We start from the raw sequence: 17,195 nt of genomic DNA, 5'->3' as shown, positions 1-17,195 counted from the left end.
GGGAATATGATGACTATCAATTTTACTTACCATAAGCTCGAAGAAAAACCAGGCCTGCTGTAGCGCTCCCTCCCTGACACTTCCACTGCTCACCACCCACTGAAGAGCCAGCTCCTCGTGAAAGAGCTACATGGTACAGGAATGCAGAAGAAACAGTGGATGACATAAAGGGATATATTGTACCTACAAACTGAGGTAATATATTTGTGTTTGAGTGAGATCATCACATTATAAATACATAATACCCATTCTAAGTTCACTAAAAATATTTAAAGATAAGGTTTAGACCTTGCCAAATATGTATGGCAGTATGACAGTAAAATAAATTATCCCATTGATGGTTTCATCGAGTAACTGATCCCCCAAAGCAGCCCCCGCCAAAGTTATTTTATTATAATTATTTTTTTAATTATTTACAAAGGTTGAATGTGAGTGCAAGTGGCTATAAATAACCATTGTTTATTATCTTCTACACATGAACTCATAGACACCAACAAATGTGCCTATACTAAACAGTTAGCAATTGCGATTAAATTTATCGCGCGTTAGCGATAAGGTCAACAAAATATAACTACCATTTAGTTCACACTTACAAAATGTTGTACTTCGAAGCAGATACTTTTAATCAACTTAATTACAAGTCAATCCTAGTTGGTCGACTTTCTATCTAGGCTTATGCAGTATTGTATTACAAGATCTATTATGGTACTATATTATAATCCACGAAAACCTGAGTGTGCATTCTCTATATGGCCTTGAAATTGACCAAAACAGGTTCAAGCAATTGGGACAACGAGCTCCACAAATTAGAATAAAGCACAGCCAAGTGAATGTGCACTTTTTTGAACATATTCATTTAGTATTTTGACAATGCAACTCACCGAAAAAAAAAAAAAATAGAGACAAAAAATAAGTGCAGGAATTCTTTGGTGGAGAAACTAATTGATTGGCTTTACTTTTTTCCCCTCATTTGTGCATCGATGTAAACTCAAAATGTTTACCACAAAACATACTCAAAAGCACAGTTTTGCAAGTCTTGCAGTAAAATGTATTTAACAAAATCAACAGCAGGTAAGCAGATTTCCAAATCTCAAAATGTCTGTGATTCATGCCCTGTTAAGACATATATTAGTCAATTAAAAAAATCACACAAACTAACTAACTGACTAACTTGCATCTACTATTCACATTCACATTTACTCCCGGGGACAGAGACAAAATAGCGTCTTCAATTATTCTCAGAGGGATGTTTTTTGAATGACGGAGGGAGCCGGACTACCTAGAGAGTACCCATGTAAGCATGGCGAGAACATGCAAAATCCACACTGAAAGGCCGGCGGCACCCGCAAAACTCAAAGCTGTGAGGCAGTGTGCTCACCACTCCGCTGTGTCACATTTATCATCATGGCTCAAATGCTGAGCAAAACGGATGCTCATTCATTAACACAACATGCACATTTGTAAAAAAAATGAAGAGCATGTGCTGCATTTGCAAGGCTAAAATAAATAATGATAAAACATTACAATATTCTTTTAAAGTTTCAAAACAAGACGCAAGTCAGTGACATTCAGCAAGACGCCACAACCAACAAATACAACACTGACCAATCCAGAGCCATACGGTACATTCACAGACAAGACAAGTGAGAAGGCAAGGAGAGGGTAGGGGTTGCTTTCCTCCCCTTGTGCAAGTTGCTCTACCTTTTTTGTGGGCAACCGTCCTGTTAAAGTTTGCAAGAAACTGGCGCTCTCTGTGTGCGAAGACATGCGATTGCCACAGCGCTCCATGGCCTATGAGTGGAATGAATGGAACGTGACAACAAAGTTAGTGGAGGAGCAACGGGAGTGTGGGGTTACACCTTTTCCTCTCAGCATAAAAGCAAAAGGTGTCTGGGTCCATGAGACAGAAAGACAAACAAACACACCGTTTTGAGGTCTTTTAACATACACGGACATGGACGCAAAACGATTACACCAGTGCTTCTCAAATAGTGGGGCGGGGCCCCCCTTGAGGTGAGGGGAGGGATGGCGTGGGGGGTGACCCCAGGAAAAATAATTAGTTTTTGCCATGTGAAGTGTAATTGCAATGAAATAATGATTTTTCAATTTCAGGCATTTTGATGCACTTGGTTATTTTTCTCTGCCTTAGACTTAGCTGTGATATGTGTAAATGCAGCTAAAAAGTTGGTGTTGAACAGTTGTTTTATATTGTTTTTTTCCCTTTGTCAATGTCAAAAAGGATATGGTTTTGGGTTCAGTTAAACAATTTGTATCTTATTCATGGTCGGTGTGGTAAATGGAGGGGGGGGGGTGGTGAAATGCTTTCTCTTTCCTAAGTGTCTTGGCAAAATATAATTGAGAAGCACTGATTTATACACAGGACAATTTAGAAAATTTTGTAGCACTATACATTATAAACATGGTGATCTTTCATTTACTTTTTTAACTAAAATTATTAAAATAGCTATAATTAAAAGTATTTTAAGTGTTTTTAATTATTTTTTTTCCCAGCCTTTCCTATTTCCGTGCCAGACTTCATCCTTCAGGTTAAACAGATTTTTGCACCCTAAAATCAAACGTTCAAAGCTCACATGCTCTGTTACTGAAGAGTAGTGACCAGGCTGTGATTTATGATTGAAAATACAAAATAAGCAAACGTGTATGGCACGTAGTAGTTACAATGACACGTGACAAGACACACATCAAGATGGAGAGCAGTGTACAAGACAGAACAAATTCACAACAGAAAGTTCCATGCTCCAGTGACAATGAATGCTATGAGTGGTTAGTAGAGAATCAGAAAACCGAAAGCAGAAATCCTACAATGAAAAGGGATTGCTGTCCATGTAAGAGTAAAGAGTAATAGAGCAAAGAGTAATATCCACTGAAAATATTGAGGTGAAAAAAAGGTTACGTGGATCTCAGATGAGCCTCTACATTGTGGGGTGGGGTGGGCAACAATGAGAAACATGCATGCGATCGTGGGATGGTTGTGATTATGATTTTAGTAGAATACCGTAATATTAGGAAGTTTTGGTATAGTAAACAATTACATACGGAGAACCAGGAAAAACATTTAGCCATTGTCATTGAATAAGTCAGTAGAGTCAGTAGAATAATCATAAGGATTATTTCAAACCAGTAAAGATGCATTTGATCTTGACAACGCTAAAAAAATTTAAATATAAAAAAAAATAATAATACAAAGTACACATACAATGCAACACCAAAACTCCAAATATGTCAGTATTCTTTCCGGGTGAGTGTAATGATTCTCTAAGGGTAGCAAAGCGGATGATCGGGCATTCATAAAACCACCTGCATGGTTTCTGGAGCAGACCCAGGGCTGGATCCCCAAGGGGCACTCTTACAGCCCATGGTGTGAACCCACGAGTTGGACCGGTCTAAGCCCTAGGAGTGCCAAGGTCAAAGGACACAAGGCAGGCAAGAAGCAAGGCAACAAGCGAGCAGCATGGGGGAAGGAGGAGGGAAGGAATCACATGTTAAAGGTTTAGAGGTCAGATCTGCCGGATGAAGGGCCCAAAATATCAGCTGCCGTTTAAGTAAAACTGATGATATTTTTTTTCTCAATTCTTTACATTTTTGGAAATCCTCTTCTTTCTCAGAATAACGGGTACAGCGTAATTATAAGTAGATCTGTATTATCAAGACTAGCATCTAACTTCAGCATAATTGCAAGAAATCACACAACTTCATTCACTCACTACTCCAACGTGTTTGGGTAAACATACATGCAATAATATTAGTAATATGAACCAGCAAAAAACAGTCTAAGATGTAGGGCGGTCAAAATGTGCACTGTGGTTCCATTTTTTTTCTATGACTTTCACAATTTCGAGCCAGTGCACAACTCTGCTCATGTCAGACTGCTGCAACAGCGGTTAGGGAGATAAGATGTCCAAACTTATGTTTACACACTATGGCTAGTGTAAATGCTGATAAAAATGACCTCAGGGTCACTGTTCACATGTATGGCAGGTGGCCAGATGTGGAATAAAAAGTATTTAATCAGTGCAATCGCATTGTATAACCGTTTCTAAACTACATTACAAACTGAACAGGATGATGATGTCATTTTCGGTCAATATTTATTTAAATCTAATAAGCACGTGAAGTGGGAGCATGGCTGGCAGACATTAATTACATCACATTTTTAAGTCCGTTTACTTTGGGTATAAAGCTTGTGAGTGACCAACTGATTTTGGAAGAGCTTACCTTGCTGCCGATGATGGCGCGAACCTCATCATCAGGAGAGGTGGGAGTACCGGAGATGTCGGGGTTACTATTGCTAAGGCTACGAGAGCGGTTTAGGTTAAGGCTGGCTGGTCTCACGGCTGAGCGAGCCATGGTGGCATAGTGAACAGAACCTCCTAGCCCTCCGGGGCCTGGGACACCACAGAAAGAAAAGAAAATATACAAAATGTGTCACTAACAAATAACAAATATTATAAATCCAATGACGCAAATAATGAAAATGTAAAATATGCATCATTGTAAAATTCTTATGAAAGAAAGCGGGTATTTAAAATAATGTTGCAAAATGCAAATGGTGTCTCATTCCTTCAGTTAAATTTCATTCTTCATTTATATGTTTAATTTAATAGCAAAATGAAGACATTAGCAGGTATTACAACTTCTTTCCTACAAGTTTGATAGTATTTAATTATTGAAATGGGCAAATGATAGGCATAATTTGCAACGTTACCAGGAAAAGTCTTTGAAGTAGTAACTATGCATGATTGCATAATAACTACACTATGGATTAAATTGTCATAGATACCTGTTAAGGGTGATTTGATGTCTTTAGATGGCAAACAGAAGCAAAAGTGATATGGGAGGAAAACAAAACAGTTGAAAAACATAAAACAAGAACTATATGAAAGATGTTTAAAGAAAGATGATTTAAGAAAAGGCAAGAAAATAAGAAGACAACTAATTAAAGATTATATAATTAAATACCTGGCGAAGGAGAATTGGGGTCAGTGCTGGGCAACCGGAAGACATAGTGTATGTATGAAGAAAGCAGGCTGTTGCGCCCATGCATGTCTTGGCTGGTGTCCAGGTACTTATGAAGGCGGTTTACAATGGCTGCCATCACCTCAAATGATGCCTGACCAAGATTCACTAAAAAGCACAAGGTATACAGATCCATTATAGCAAACAGAAGTAAATCATATGAAAGTATAGTGCATTGCAGGGTTTTGTTTAAAAAAAAAAAAAAATTACATCATTAATGTGACACCTACTCTACCTCATATGTTGTGGAGCACCTTTTCATTTTGATTCGGAGAATTGTAATTTACTATGATTCAGAATAAGTATAAAATATCCCCAAAACAATTTATATAAAAAGAAAGAAAGAAAACATTTGGTTGCAGCCGAGTTCCATGTAACTTACACTGGATGCATTCAAACGCAAACAAACATTTTAAACTAAAAAAAGTCAATGAGTGCAATAAATACTAAACATTAAGTTTAAACATCGGGGTCTTTCTATCAATATATAAAATTAGACAAACAATATATCAAGAAATATTATGTAGGTAAATTACAATACGTACATGGTTTATCTAGTCACTTATTACAATACCAAATCAAACGCTGCAACTAAGCGTCACTCTTCCATTCTCCTAGTTGGTATGTCAATTTATCAAAATAAAACATGTCGTGGCAGATGTGGACCTTAAGCTGTTTTTGTGGGAGACACTTTCCTTACAATTTCAAACGTAATAAATGTAAAAGAAACAAAACAAAAAAAAAAAAACATTGTCATGTCTCCATTTGTTATTATGTCTTGTAAAGCAGAGTCAAGATTGAACATTAGGCCGAAAAATGTAAATTAAATTGTGACAGTGAGATTCCCAGGCCTACTGAATAAAATCAAGTTTTCCATTGCTAACCTGTTATATCAAAATTATTATTTACTAATACAGCTAAATTGACTGAAAACATGCACAAGATAAAGGTGGCAGTAACCCCTCAGGCCTGCTTTTATTATAATGTCTGCAAAAATCCAAAGCATTATGTATCAATTGTGCACTATATTTTCTCTTTGACATTTCTCATTTACATCATAAGTCAGAGTCAAATCAAGCAGTAGCGTACCAATTTGCCCAGCAATGACTGGAGGTCTGACCACAAGCAACACCAACTTGTCAAGTAAAAGGTGAAGAAATCGAACGACTGGCTCCAACTGGGAAGAGTTCAGCGCTGCTATGCTGGACTTTAGTTCAGTTTCCAGGTTGTTTTCCATAATTCTCATGTCCCCTATCCGGACTGGAAACATGTGTTCATCCAGAGCATGTACCAAAGCAAAGAATTTATCCAAGTACTGATCCTACAGAATGAGAGAAAGGCATAAAAAGAGAAGGTATGGTAATTACAGAAACATGGAATACACTGAAGAAAACAAACAGCAAAAACAATAAATGTGGTTGGGCAGCAGGCTCAATTTTTCCTTTAATTGTACGTTCGATAGTTGGGTCACTTAGCGGAAACCTACTAGGAACATACTGTATTGCAAGAAAACCACATTTAATGCCTTCAATAGAAAGATATAGGTCTCTGTGTAAAAAGTGATAAACATTTTATCTGGACATAAGTCATTATCTATACTGTATATAAAAGCTGCAGAGACACTTTCATTAGACAAAATTTAACTACTATGATGACAATGCCAAAAGGTAAGCAGGGCTCCAATGACTTGCGGTATTTATTGATTAGTTGTAGCTAATCCAGGAGTTAGACTGATGAACCACACTTCATTATTTGCTATGTTAGAGACACAGTGGAAGTGGGGGCATTGGGTTTTGCAATGACTTGTAATTGATTAAATGTAATTTAATAGCTTAGTCCAACTTCGACAAGGGCGGAAACAAACTCTAAGATAACTTGTCGTGGCCACTGGTGAAGAAGATAGTACATGTCAACACAACAGAACAAGTTCCAAGATGTTTATGAGCAAATTAATCCATGCTTGTTGCCACTGGCAGGCTCACTGCCATCAGAGATGATAAAGATAACGCCCCCTCAAAAGAAAAAAGAAAAAAGAAAAATCTGGGGATGATGATTTTACTAAGGCAATAACGGATATGTATACATTACCTGTGTATGGATAGTTGAAACAGCAACTACCTCCACATTGAATACCCCACGGTGATTGTCCACCCACTTCATCCCTGGGAGAGGAACCTGAACTCCAAAATAAAACCTTGGTTTACTTTATGTCCTTATGTATTGTATAGTTTCTGATTTTTTTTTTTTTTTAACAGCAATGTTTAGGTCCAAAAACTGTCAATATTAAGTAAATAGCTATAAAGAAACGGTTCTTGAATTATGTTAACCACTACTCTGGAAATACACATATAGCATTCTGCATAGCTCAAGGTTTATCTGCACCAGACTTACATCAGTTTAAAAACTGCTTTTCATCAATAGCAATCATGGGTGAGCTGTAGTCTATCCCAGGTGACTATGACATCCAAAAAGTAAGTTTACAAATAAACAGATAAAAAAAAAAAACGGTCAAACACCCACATTCACACCTATGAGCAATATCTTCAGTGAACCTGCCATGCATAAAGTACTTGGACAAAACCAAAAAAATCATGGAGACCATTCAAACGCCGCACAAGATGGCCGCAGCCCAAAATTAGAGGACTAACATCAGAACTGAGTGGTGAGTGTGCTAACCACTTCAACAATGTGACCTACATCATTCATCAGGTAAATTAAACAACTGTTTAATGACTTACATCAGGTGAAAGTACAGAGTAGGACTGTGGTGGTTTTTCCAGGGATACAGGAAGACAGAAGTGCCCCGTTCGCAAACGCCCATTCTGCAACATGGGGATCCACTGGAAAAGAAAACCATATTTATGACTATTACCACTATATGGCGCTACAGCATGCAGCAGCTTTAAATATACAGTATGCATGCTGTTAGTTCATTTACAGTAGTCCTTCTCAAATAGGGGGGCAGGCTCCCCCCTGGAGGGGTTTGGGTGTGAGGCGATGGGAGGGGGGCACAAATGACCAGGAGAAAAGAAATCTGCGAGGTTGGCTGTTAACTTACCACCAATGCACTTTTATGAATGTGTGGGTTATCTGGGCTATACTGTTGTTGCCTACCGTGTATCCCACAGGGGTCTCCAGCAGTGTATTCTGCTTTTGCTGGCAGCTGACGTGGTAAAAGGTAAAGAGAATGTGGTGGTGGTCCGACAGGGATGCAGGAAGCTTGATCTTGATCTCATCATGAAAGTCTGGCGATCTGACAAAGAGAATTATTGTGCTGTGTAAAGCTGTCCTCTAATCCATTAAATATCCTTAAAATCCATCAAACACTTGAGAAATCACATGGAAGGACATTTGAGTTGATTCTAGAAAGTTAGGAGAATGCCCTGTCTGCGGTTGAACATTACAATTCTACAAATAAATGTATATTGACACGATGCAAATTTCTTTGTCTGTCATAAACAAGAGGCTGTGGACAGAGAAACAAAGAAAGTCAAGTGATGCTAAAAGAACTACATTATGTAACACAGTGGTGTTGATCACACTTTTTATAGTTCCGTGGGAGGGACACTTGTTTGCTGGCAAGTACCAAAAATAAACGACACAAATCGACACAAGCCTAAACTGACTAAACTCACTTCAAAAAGTTTCACGGGGCGCCTAGTTTCTCACAGGAACAAACATTTAGCTTTGATTCACTGTCTATAAAAAGCCACTGAAATGTTCGGTGTTTTTAAAACCCTCACTGTTTATGCTCTTGGAATTTGTGTGTTCTATTTATTTGAGAAAAAATAATAACAAAAATGGGGGGGGTAAAACAAAAAAAGACTTCTAAGAAATTAAGATGAAAATGAAAAGAAAAACATTCTTGAATCATACTTAATATATTATTGTATCATGAAAACTTACAGTAAACATGGAAAAGGGACAAGACACATTCAATGAGGCAAACACTTACCGATTGTGGTAGACTACAGAAGTATAGGCCTCCTTGTAGAAATCAGCACAGCTTGACTTCCCAAATATCACCTGGGCATACAGTGAGATTTTTAAAGCGCTACTTTACCCTATATGAATACTTTAATAAAAATGTAAAAGAAAAAGATAAAAAAGCCATTGTTTCATTTTAACATACTTGCATAGCATTATTTGGATCTTCTCCATTCATGAATTGCACTTTCACTGTAATGTTACGAGCTGAGCCTTGGCGATTGGCGAAGTTGAGACTCTGTGGGTTTACATACAGCAGATTTCTGCAAAATGTGCACAGACAAAATACTAAAAATACACACAAAGAAAGACATTTTTTGTTTTGGAGGGAGGGGGGCATTCTTTTCTTGAAAACAACACATTAACAGGACAAACACTTGATTACAATTCCACCGTACCATAATGTACCATAATTGCTGTCAAATTAACCTTTGAAAACAAAAAACAAGAAATCCTGGATATAAAATCTCTATGATTCAACATTAGAGACCATGTTTATCATAAAAACAAAAAAAACAAAACACCATTATTAAACATCTTTTTTTACAAAGGGAGCTCAGAAAGGTGTTGCTTTAACAACTGTGAGATTACAATAATCTAATCTACATGTAGCTAGTACTGTAACTACAGTTTTGATGAACCCAATATTACATAAGACATATATTTATTCAGCTATGTCTTTGCATACAACTAAAAAATATGGGACACTGCTCTGTCTGCATGTACAGTAGATTCATATACCAACATGGCTTCCCAAACCTTTTATGTGTTGTACATGCGATACTTACAGTATATGTTGTATATGATTCATTTTGTAAAGTTTGCATATTGCAAAAATATCCAATGTATTAACTACTGGCATTACACACTAGTCCCCTTAAATCATTATTGATTTAGTGAGTCGCATGCAATCTATTTGTTTTGCGAGATTTTGGAGTTCTGTAACCTATGGCTATTTATCAAAATTACAAGAACTAATTATTTATCTGTGAGTATAGTGAATTTCTGTGAGTTGAGCTTTCTGCATAGAATTACTGAAATAAATATCTTACAAGATATTGTTTTAATCGTGATGAACTAGCAACATGTGCAAAACGCAATCAACACTCAAGCAACTCAACAAAGCAATTTTGTGTTGCTTGATGATAAAAGGAATGTAAATAAAATATCCTTAATTGTATGAATACGGAAAAAAAAACCCACAATGCGTGTCAGGAGGGGCGGCTGAATAGGAATTGCAAAGTAACCTCGGATCAGCCAATAAACCACAGTGACGTAGTTGATTCAGTTGGGGATCATTCCACAGAGACAACAGCTGGAAACACAACTTAAACACAGGCATGGGAATGTCTCTGGTCTTATGAATTGATGGTTTCCCATGAGGCTCCATGAAAATGTACTGGTAAGGCAGAGCTTCAAATACTGTATGTTGCCATTCTCAAGGGAGATAAATGGACACTTTCCAAGTGTTTTGCATGAATTTTGCCAAAAGTCGGATTCACAAGTTCATTTTGCAAACATTTTTTGACTAAATTGTTCATTACAAGTTTGGTGGTCATCTCAGGGACAAAGGGAAAAAAGAGACACTAAAGACAACTGAAGACCAACAAATAAGTTCAGAAATTCAACCAATATTTTCAGCTATAGTATATTTATTTTGATACTGTAATGGTGCATTGAAGTGATAATGACATAATACTACTTGTGTGATAAAAGGAAATTAGTAAAGCATTGAAATGGACTTATAGCTTTCAAGAATGAAAGTTATTAACTACGTCATGAGAATCGATAAGCCGGTATTTGCAAAAAATATGCCAGATGCTTTAATTTAAACAAACACTAAAATAAGAGACTTAAAATGGTGATTTCTTTATGTGTGCTACCTGTACTAGAAGTGGTATTCAAGTTTCCTTGAGTGGAGATGTTTTAAGCAATTATTGCAAAACTTCATCATCTTAAAACCATAAACAAAGCACCAAACAAAACAGTGGATATTTTGGCTGTATTTCACTTTTAGGCAGCAATATGCTGGTACCAAAATTTGGCCCAGGAATTTTGTATGGCAGCTGTCACTAGCTGCATCTTAATGGTTGAGCCGGTGAGCGTCTGAGGCAGCAGTGGTGCCCATGGTGAGCAACGGGGTGAGAAAAATAAACTAAATGTCAATAAGTGGTAGTACGAGTAATATTCGATCACGTGAAGCGGTTTGTTTGAGCGTTCGCACCCAGTCAGAACACTGGTCGTTCATGGAAAATCCACAAATTTTCCCAAAATTCCCAAAGGCCGCCACATCCCAGCTATTAGGTATGATATATTCACATCTAATATTTACAAATTGCTTCATTTAAATATTTAATTACAACATGTATTTAAATTAGGGCGGCTCGGTGATGCTGTGAATAGCATGTCCGCCTCACAGTTCAAGGGACTTGAGTTCAAATCCACCTTGCTCCATCCTTCCTGTGTGGAGTTTGCATGTTCTCCCCGAGCCTGTGTTGGTTCTCTCCCAGCACTCCGGCTTCCTCCCTCACTCCAAAAACATGGATGGCAGGTGAATTGGACATACTAAATTGTCCTTATGGGTGTGATTGGGTGCGTGAATGGTTGTTCGTCTCTGTGTGCCCTGCGATTGGCAGGCAACCAATTGAAGGTGTCCCCTGCATACTGCCCAAAACCAGCTGATTTAGGCGCCAGCAAGCCTGCTACCCATGTCAAGATAGGTGGCTATAGAAAATGGATGGATGGATGTATATAAATTTACATGTTATGCATTTTTATTAAAGTAATCAATATGTACTTTTTTCAGGACCATAATATTATAGAAGCATACAATACTATATGATTTTACAGTATTTTGATCTATTATGGAGCGCTTGTACGTACAGGTAAGTTGAGTTGTATCGACACAAAACGGCACAAAATGATTGAGAACCTCTGCATATTTGGAACCATCCCCCAACAAAAAAAACAAACAATGAATCAGATATGGAATGTGGATGACCACTTGCCTTTACAAAGATCCATGCAATCATGTTTATTCTGAACATCAGAATGGATGTTTTACTTTAATTTTTTAGTTTTAAAGGAACTTTTTCACATAACTGAAAATGTAGAAAAAATACTGTGGTTCACCATTCAAAAATAAGAATTAAAAAAATATTATGCCCTAATAAATTAAAATGACGCATCTTCACTGTCCAACCACTCCAACATCTCCCATGTCTTAACTCTGCTTAACACAAACGACGGGGCCACTCCCTGCTCTAAACAAGAGAGCATGGTGCTAGGCTGACTCAGCAGGAGGCTAAATCAAGCTCAAGATTATTAATTATAAACAGCATTATCATCAATCAGAGTAATGTATGTGTGTGGTTCTAAATTTTCAGATTGATCAGTCGGGCTATCCATCAAACACCTGCAATGACCATTGTTAGGTTTTTGCTGATCCGCTAAAGCTTCCACGCGGAGAACGGGGGGGGGGGGGGTTATGAAGAGCGGATTGGAGTTAAATGAGTTGAAAGAGGGGGGAGGTATGTCATTTGCTCACTGCTGTGATTTGTTTGTTCAAAAGGGGGAGGGCTCCAGGCAGGATTTAGGGGGAGGTGAGCAGCAAATTGGTAGAGTTTAAAGAGCAGCTAAGCCCCCCTCCTCCCTTGAGCGGGCAGTATATAACACAGGGCAGCACGCTGCGCTCATATTATATTGGAAGTCTGGCCGGAAGATAGAATGAAAAGGGTCTTACGAGTACATTAAGAGATCAAGTGCTGACAAAGAGCTGGTTCAAAACTGAAATAATGATGCAGTTTTTCTTGTTACTGCTGCTCGCCAGTTCCAGTGCTGCCTTTCCCCTGGAAAACCTGGGTCAAGATGACATCATCCCAATGCCTTCCGATAACCTTTCAACATCACCGAGTCCAACAGAGGCAAAGTCTCGGTTTGCCATGCTGGACGACGTCCGCCTTCTTGCTAACGGCCTCCTTCAGCTGGGCCAGAGCTTACGCGAGTTTGTGCACAAGACCAAGAACCAAATCAATGACATCTTCCAAAAACTGAATATTTTCGACAGGTCATTTTACCAGCTGTCAGTGGTCACATCAGAAATCAAGGAGGAAGAGGAAGAACTTAAGAGGACAACCAGTGTATTGAAAACAAACAATGAGGAGATCAAGAACCTATCTTTGGAAATCAACTCCAAAATTAATAGCATCGTGCAGGACCGTGCACAGCTGCAGAGCAAGGTGGGAAGTCTTGAAGAGAGGTTAAAGGGATTGGCGGAGCACATGCTCCCTCCAGACCAGCTCAAAGAAATTAGAGCCCTCAAGGTAAGGAGCAATTAAGGGTATGACATCCAAAAAAGAAAAATCTACATACGCACAAGTCAAGATTAAGCAATTTGGCAATAGCTATCTGCAGCAATCAGCAGAAAAATATGTGTTGCGTAACAACATAGCTGTTGCATCTCTGTACTCTGAACAAATCAATACTGTACTTGACACATACATGTTGTAGACTTAAATGCAAATCCCTAGACTTGTACAAAACAGTTTAGCCTATCCTAACTTGATGACATCGTCTAATGTTATGACTGACAGTTTTACTGCTGTCCTCTGCTAGAAATTAGTTTTATTGTTGGGATAAAAAGGTTTTGCTTCAGGATGTAAAATTAAACATTAGACAATTTTAGTAGCCAACAACTTCCAATCCCTTGTGTATTTAAACTGTTTGGCAATAATAGACCATTCTGATAGAGATCTCTTGACAACCGAAATGATTGATGACGGGTTATTTTCCACTATCCATTACAGGAGGTGATTGAAACTCAGGAGAAAACAATCACAAGTCTCCTAAAAGCTGTGCAGGAGCAACATGAGCAGCTTGACGACCAGAAAATCAAAATTAAGAATATGGAGGAAAAGGTACCAGTTCGTTTAGTTTTATTTTTTTTCCACTGATGAGTTATATCAAAACATATTTTGATAAAGAGAATGGTGTTGTCTTGCAGCTAAACTACGACAGTTTGCAAGACACAGCTGCTAAACCGATGAATTTGGAAATGAGCACTCCAGATACATTTGGTTATCTAACAAGAAACACATCTGATATAGACGAAAATGGTAATATCCATTTACTACATTACAGTATTCAATGTTTGTTTTTGTGTCAAAAATATTATTTATGAAAAAAAAGAAGAGGGAAAAAATGTTATTCATGATTTATTTAAAATTGTGCCTGTCATTTCAGATTTGCCCATTGACTGCACCGAGTTATTTGAAAGGAAAGAGAACAAGAGTGGAATATACATTATCAAGCCCAAACAGTCTGAGCCTTTCAACGTTTACTGTGAAATGAGCTCTGGTGGGTGATTTTTTGTTTTTCATGTATTGTCACAGTTATTTTTCATCTTTATCTACTGTATTTCAAAATGTGCTATTCATTGCAAAAGTTTCAAATCAGAGAAAGTGTGTGAAACTTAAATTTTACCATTAAAGTATTCTCAATGCATTCCAAAGATGGAGCTTCAACTGTGATCCAGCGCAGGGTTGATGGGTTATTGGATTTTGACCAAACATGGGAAAAATATGAGAAGGGCTTTGGAGATTTCGAAAGTAAGTATTAATTCACACTGTGAAACAACATTTCAAGTTGTTTTCATTTAAGTGAGAAAGGAAAATGCTGAGTTGTTGTTTTTTTTTGTGTGTTTTTTTTCTTTTTTTGTGTCACAGCATGTAAAAATAGAAGTAAACAGAATACAATGACCCAAACAATTGAGATCAAATGCAAGCAAACTTCATGTTATTGATATAGTTTAAAGTCCTATGGTCTATTCGATATCTAACTTAAGCGAAATTGTTTTTGAATGTAGCTGGCTTTTGGCTGGGCCTGAAGAAGATCCACAGCATTACACAACAGAGATTGTACATCTTGAAAATTGATCTGGAAGACTGGAAGGAGGATAAACACTGGGCTGAGTACCACTTCTCGTTAGATGGCCCCAGTGAGCACTATGCACTTCATGTCAGCCACTTTTCCGGCGACCTGGTTGATGCCATGGTCAACAGTTCCAGTGTGAGATTCTCCACCAAAGACCAAAATAATGTCAACTCACAAGCCGCTACCTGTGCACGCAATTATACAGGTACAGCTGTTGCAGACACACTCAAATCTGAAAATTAACTATAATTAACTGTGTCATTCAATAATTGCTGCTTCGAAAATAAGACCAAGTCAAAATAAATCCATGTGTCTTTTACTCTAACGCTTTTTTTTTTTTTTTTTTGCAGGCGGTTGGTGGTTTACAGGTTGTGGAGAAAACAACCTCAATGGACAGTATCTATGGGCTAGAGCTAAGGGGCGTTCTGCAAGAAAAAGGGGTCTTCACTGGAAACCTGGCAACGGGTCAGCATATTTCCTCAAGATGACCAAAATGTCCCTACGACCTGCCACACCTGCTGAAGATTTCAATTAAAATTGACATCCATGACAACACTGACATATACACTGCTCAACCAAGATGGCACATACGTATGCTTATCTATGACACTACATTTTTGTTGCGCTGTATTAAGTCAAAGAACAATTAAGAAGAGGATGTTAAAGCCTTAAGTCTCAAAATATTGCAATAGTTAAATGATGCAACAATGCCACAACGGTTAATAGGGCTTTCAGCTTCATAGAGCTGATGAAGCTGGGCATTAGAACTGTCATTACATAACATACTGTAAGTCACTTGCAAAAAGGGAGAGGCTGATTGACCATGCTGACTGCAGAGTCACAATAACGCCAAAAAAGACAAAAAACTAGGACCGATGATGGTAATTGGAACTGTAGCTTTACTCAGCTTGTCCTTTCAGTTAACAGCGTCTAGTTGACATTAGCATGTTGCTAGTGTCATAGAACATTAACAAAACCATTAAAGGCACGTGGAAGTTGGAAAGTGAGGTGGTTTTGTAGTGACGTTATGAGCTTGGTTTTGTTTTTGTCCAGTGTTTGTTCTCATTTTTTTACTCACTTAACTATTTAAATCATGCACTAGCTATTATGGTATGTTATCTGGTAAGATAGACATTGCATCTCTTTTATTAATGGGTCACATTGACTCCTGTCCACTGTACACAAATGCTCTGTAAATGTTTCATCATGCTCCAATGTCCCAAAAGTTCATCCCATAATAAACAACATTATCAAAAGAGTGAAATTATTCAATGAAGTAAGAGTAATGTACTTATAGTAACATTTCTTTGCATTGTCTAAATTGTTAAATGTTTAGAAAATAAATAAAACGATAAGGCATGTTGATGGTGTCTTCTTGAATTTTTCGGTTGCAGATGTAAAGCTTGAAAATCTTAAATTACTCTGCTAGTGTCACCTTTCCGGGACAGTAGCACTGCAAAATATAAGATATTTCATACATAAATACCTTTGCTTTAGATGGAAGAGAAAAGTGATGCATGACATATTTTAATTCCTTTGCTTTTGCGCAGATGCCAAATATTTTTCACCATTCTAACTCTTTAGATGAGGGCACTCAAGTATGAATATACACTCAAAACTATGATGTAAAATAGCTTAGACTTCCTGTGTACGCAGGAAAAACAACTATAAGTTGAACCAGGATTTGGTAGAATACTGCTTTTTTATCGCTGGTATCTTTCATCAACAGAAATGTTCATAAACATATAAACATAAACAAATAAACATCAACACACAGTTCACACTAGATTTAAAACAGAATAGGCGCAAACATCCCATTGCCACACACTTTGGACAAATTGTCTAATTTGTCCAAACTGCTGGCTTCCCTTCAATTACTGGAGCAACAACTTTGGCTTGCAAATAGTTTCTATGTTTACCTCTTCCAATGTTGCCAATCTCACTGCATCAAACAGCTACCAAATTTTCTATGGTGACAACCAGGTTCAAAACCCACTTTTAAACACAGTGATCTCATCTTTTTTCAGGCACTTACAATGAGTGAACATGCAAACCAGGGCTCTTAATAAAAGATCACAATCTTGAATATGACATATGCTCCATGCCCACCGATTGCGGACACTGAATTGAATCTGTGAAAAGAAACATGCAATTCAGTGTTTACGACTTGGTATCTCAGTAAATTAGGCCCTACGTGTTAGGTCAGGCAGATAAGGAGTTGTTTCCCCTATCTCTAATGT

The 17,195-nt window shown here is 37.7% G+C and overlaps 2 protein-coding genes across 10 annotated transcripts in view; one reads left to right on the top strand and one right to left on the bottom strand.

Moving 5' to 3' along the window:
- dock7 (dedicator of cytokinesis 7) overlaps nt 1–17,195 on the bottom strand; it is a 49,651-nt gene that overhangs the window by 22,164 nt on the left and 10,292 nt on the right. For 4 of the 9 annotated variants that reach the window (XM_088425214.1, XM_088425216.1, XM_088425217.1 and 1 more), the window contains exons 15-25: nt 9,170–9,287; nt 8,993–9,063; nt 8,152–8,290; nt 7,776–7,877; nt 7,126–7,212; nt 6,127–6,358; nt 4,981–5,145; nt 4,237–4,406; nt 3,319–3,411; nt 1,702–1,791; nt 31–126 (exon numbers count right to left, since the gene is read on the bottom strand). In XM_088425214.1, coding sequence (XP_088281340.1) covers nt 31–126; nt 1,702–1,791; nt 3,319–3,411; nt 4,237–4,406; nt 4,981–5,145; nt 6,127–6,358; nt 7,126–7,212; nt 7,776–7,877; nt 8,152–8,290; nt 8,993–9,063; nt 9,170–9,287 — 1,363 coding nt within the window. Of the gene's footprint in view, nt 1–30; nt 127–1,701; nt 1,792–3,318; nt 3,412–4,236; nt 4,407–4,801; nt 4,823–4,980; nt 5,146–6,126; nt 6,359–7,125; nt 7,213–7,775; nt 7,878–8,151; nt 8,291–8,992; nt 9,064–9,169; nt 9,288–17,195 lie in introns of all 9 variants that reach the window. The other 5 variants (XM_088425220.1, XM_088425221.1, XM_088425222.1 and 2 more) reach the window with 2 other exon arrangements.
- angptl3 (angiopoietin like 3) lies at nt 12,714–16,318 on the top strand. The gene is made up of 7 exons (XM_088424765.1): nt 12,714–13,346; nt 13,830–13,940; nt 14,027–14,138; nt 14,266–14,379; nt 14,535–14,630; nt 14,888–15,160; nt 15,306–16,318. Exons 1-7 carry the CDS (start codon nt 12,819–12,821, stop codon nt 15,488–15,490), a joined length of 1,419 nt encoding a protein of 472 aa, XP_088280891.1. The 5' UTR covers nt 12,714–12,818; the 3' UTR covers nt 15,491–16,318.

Source organism: Hippichthys cyanospilos, chromosome 10 (genome assembly GCF_059441005.1).
Source record: "Hippichthys cyanospilos isolate Australia breed blue-spotted pipefish chromosome 10, RoL_Hcya_1.0, whole genome shotgun sequence".
In the NCBI taxonomy this organism is placed as follows: Eukaryota; Metazoa; Chordata; class Actinopteri; order Syngnathiformes; family Syngnathidae; genus Hippichthys; species Hippichthys cyanospilos.
Note: the sequence above shows the minus strand (reverse complement) of the source record. Positions and strands in the feature narration are given on the sequence as shown.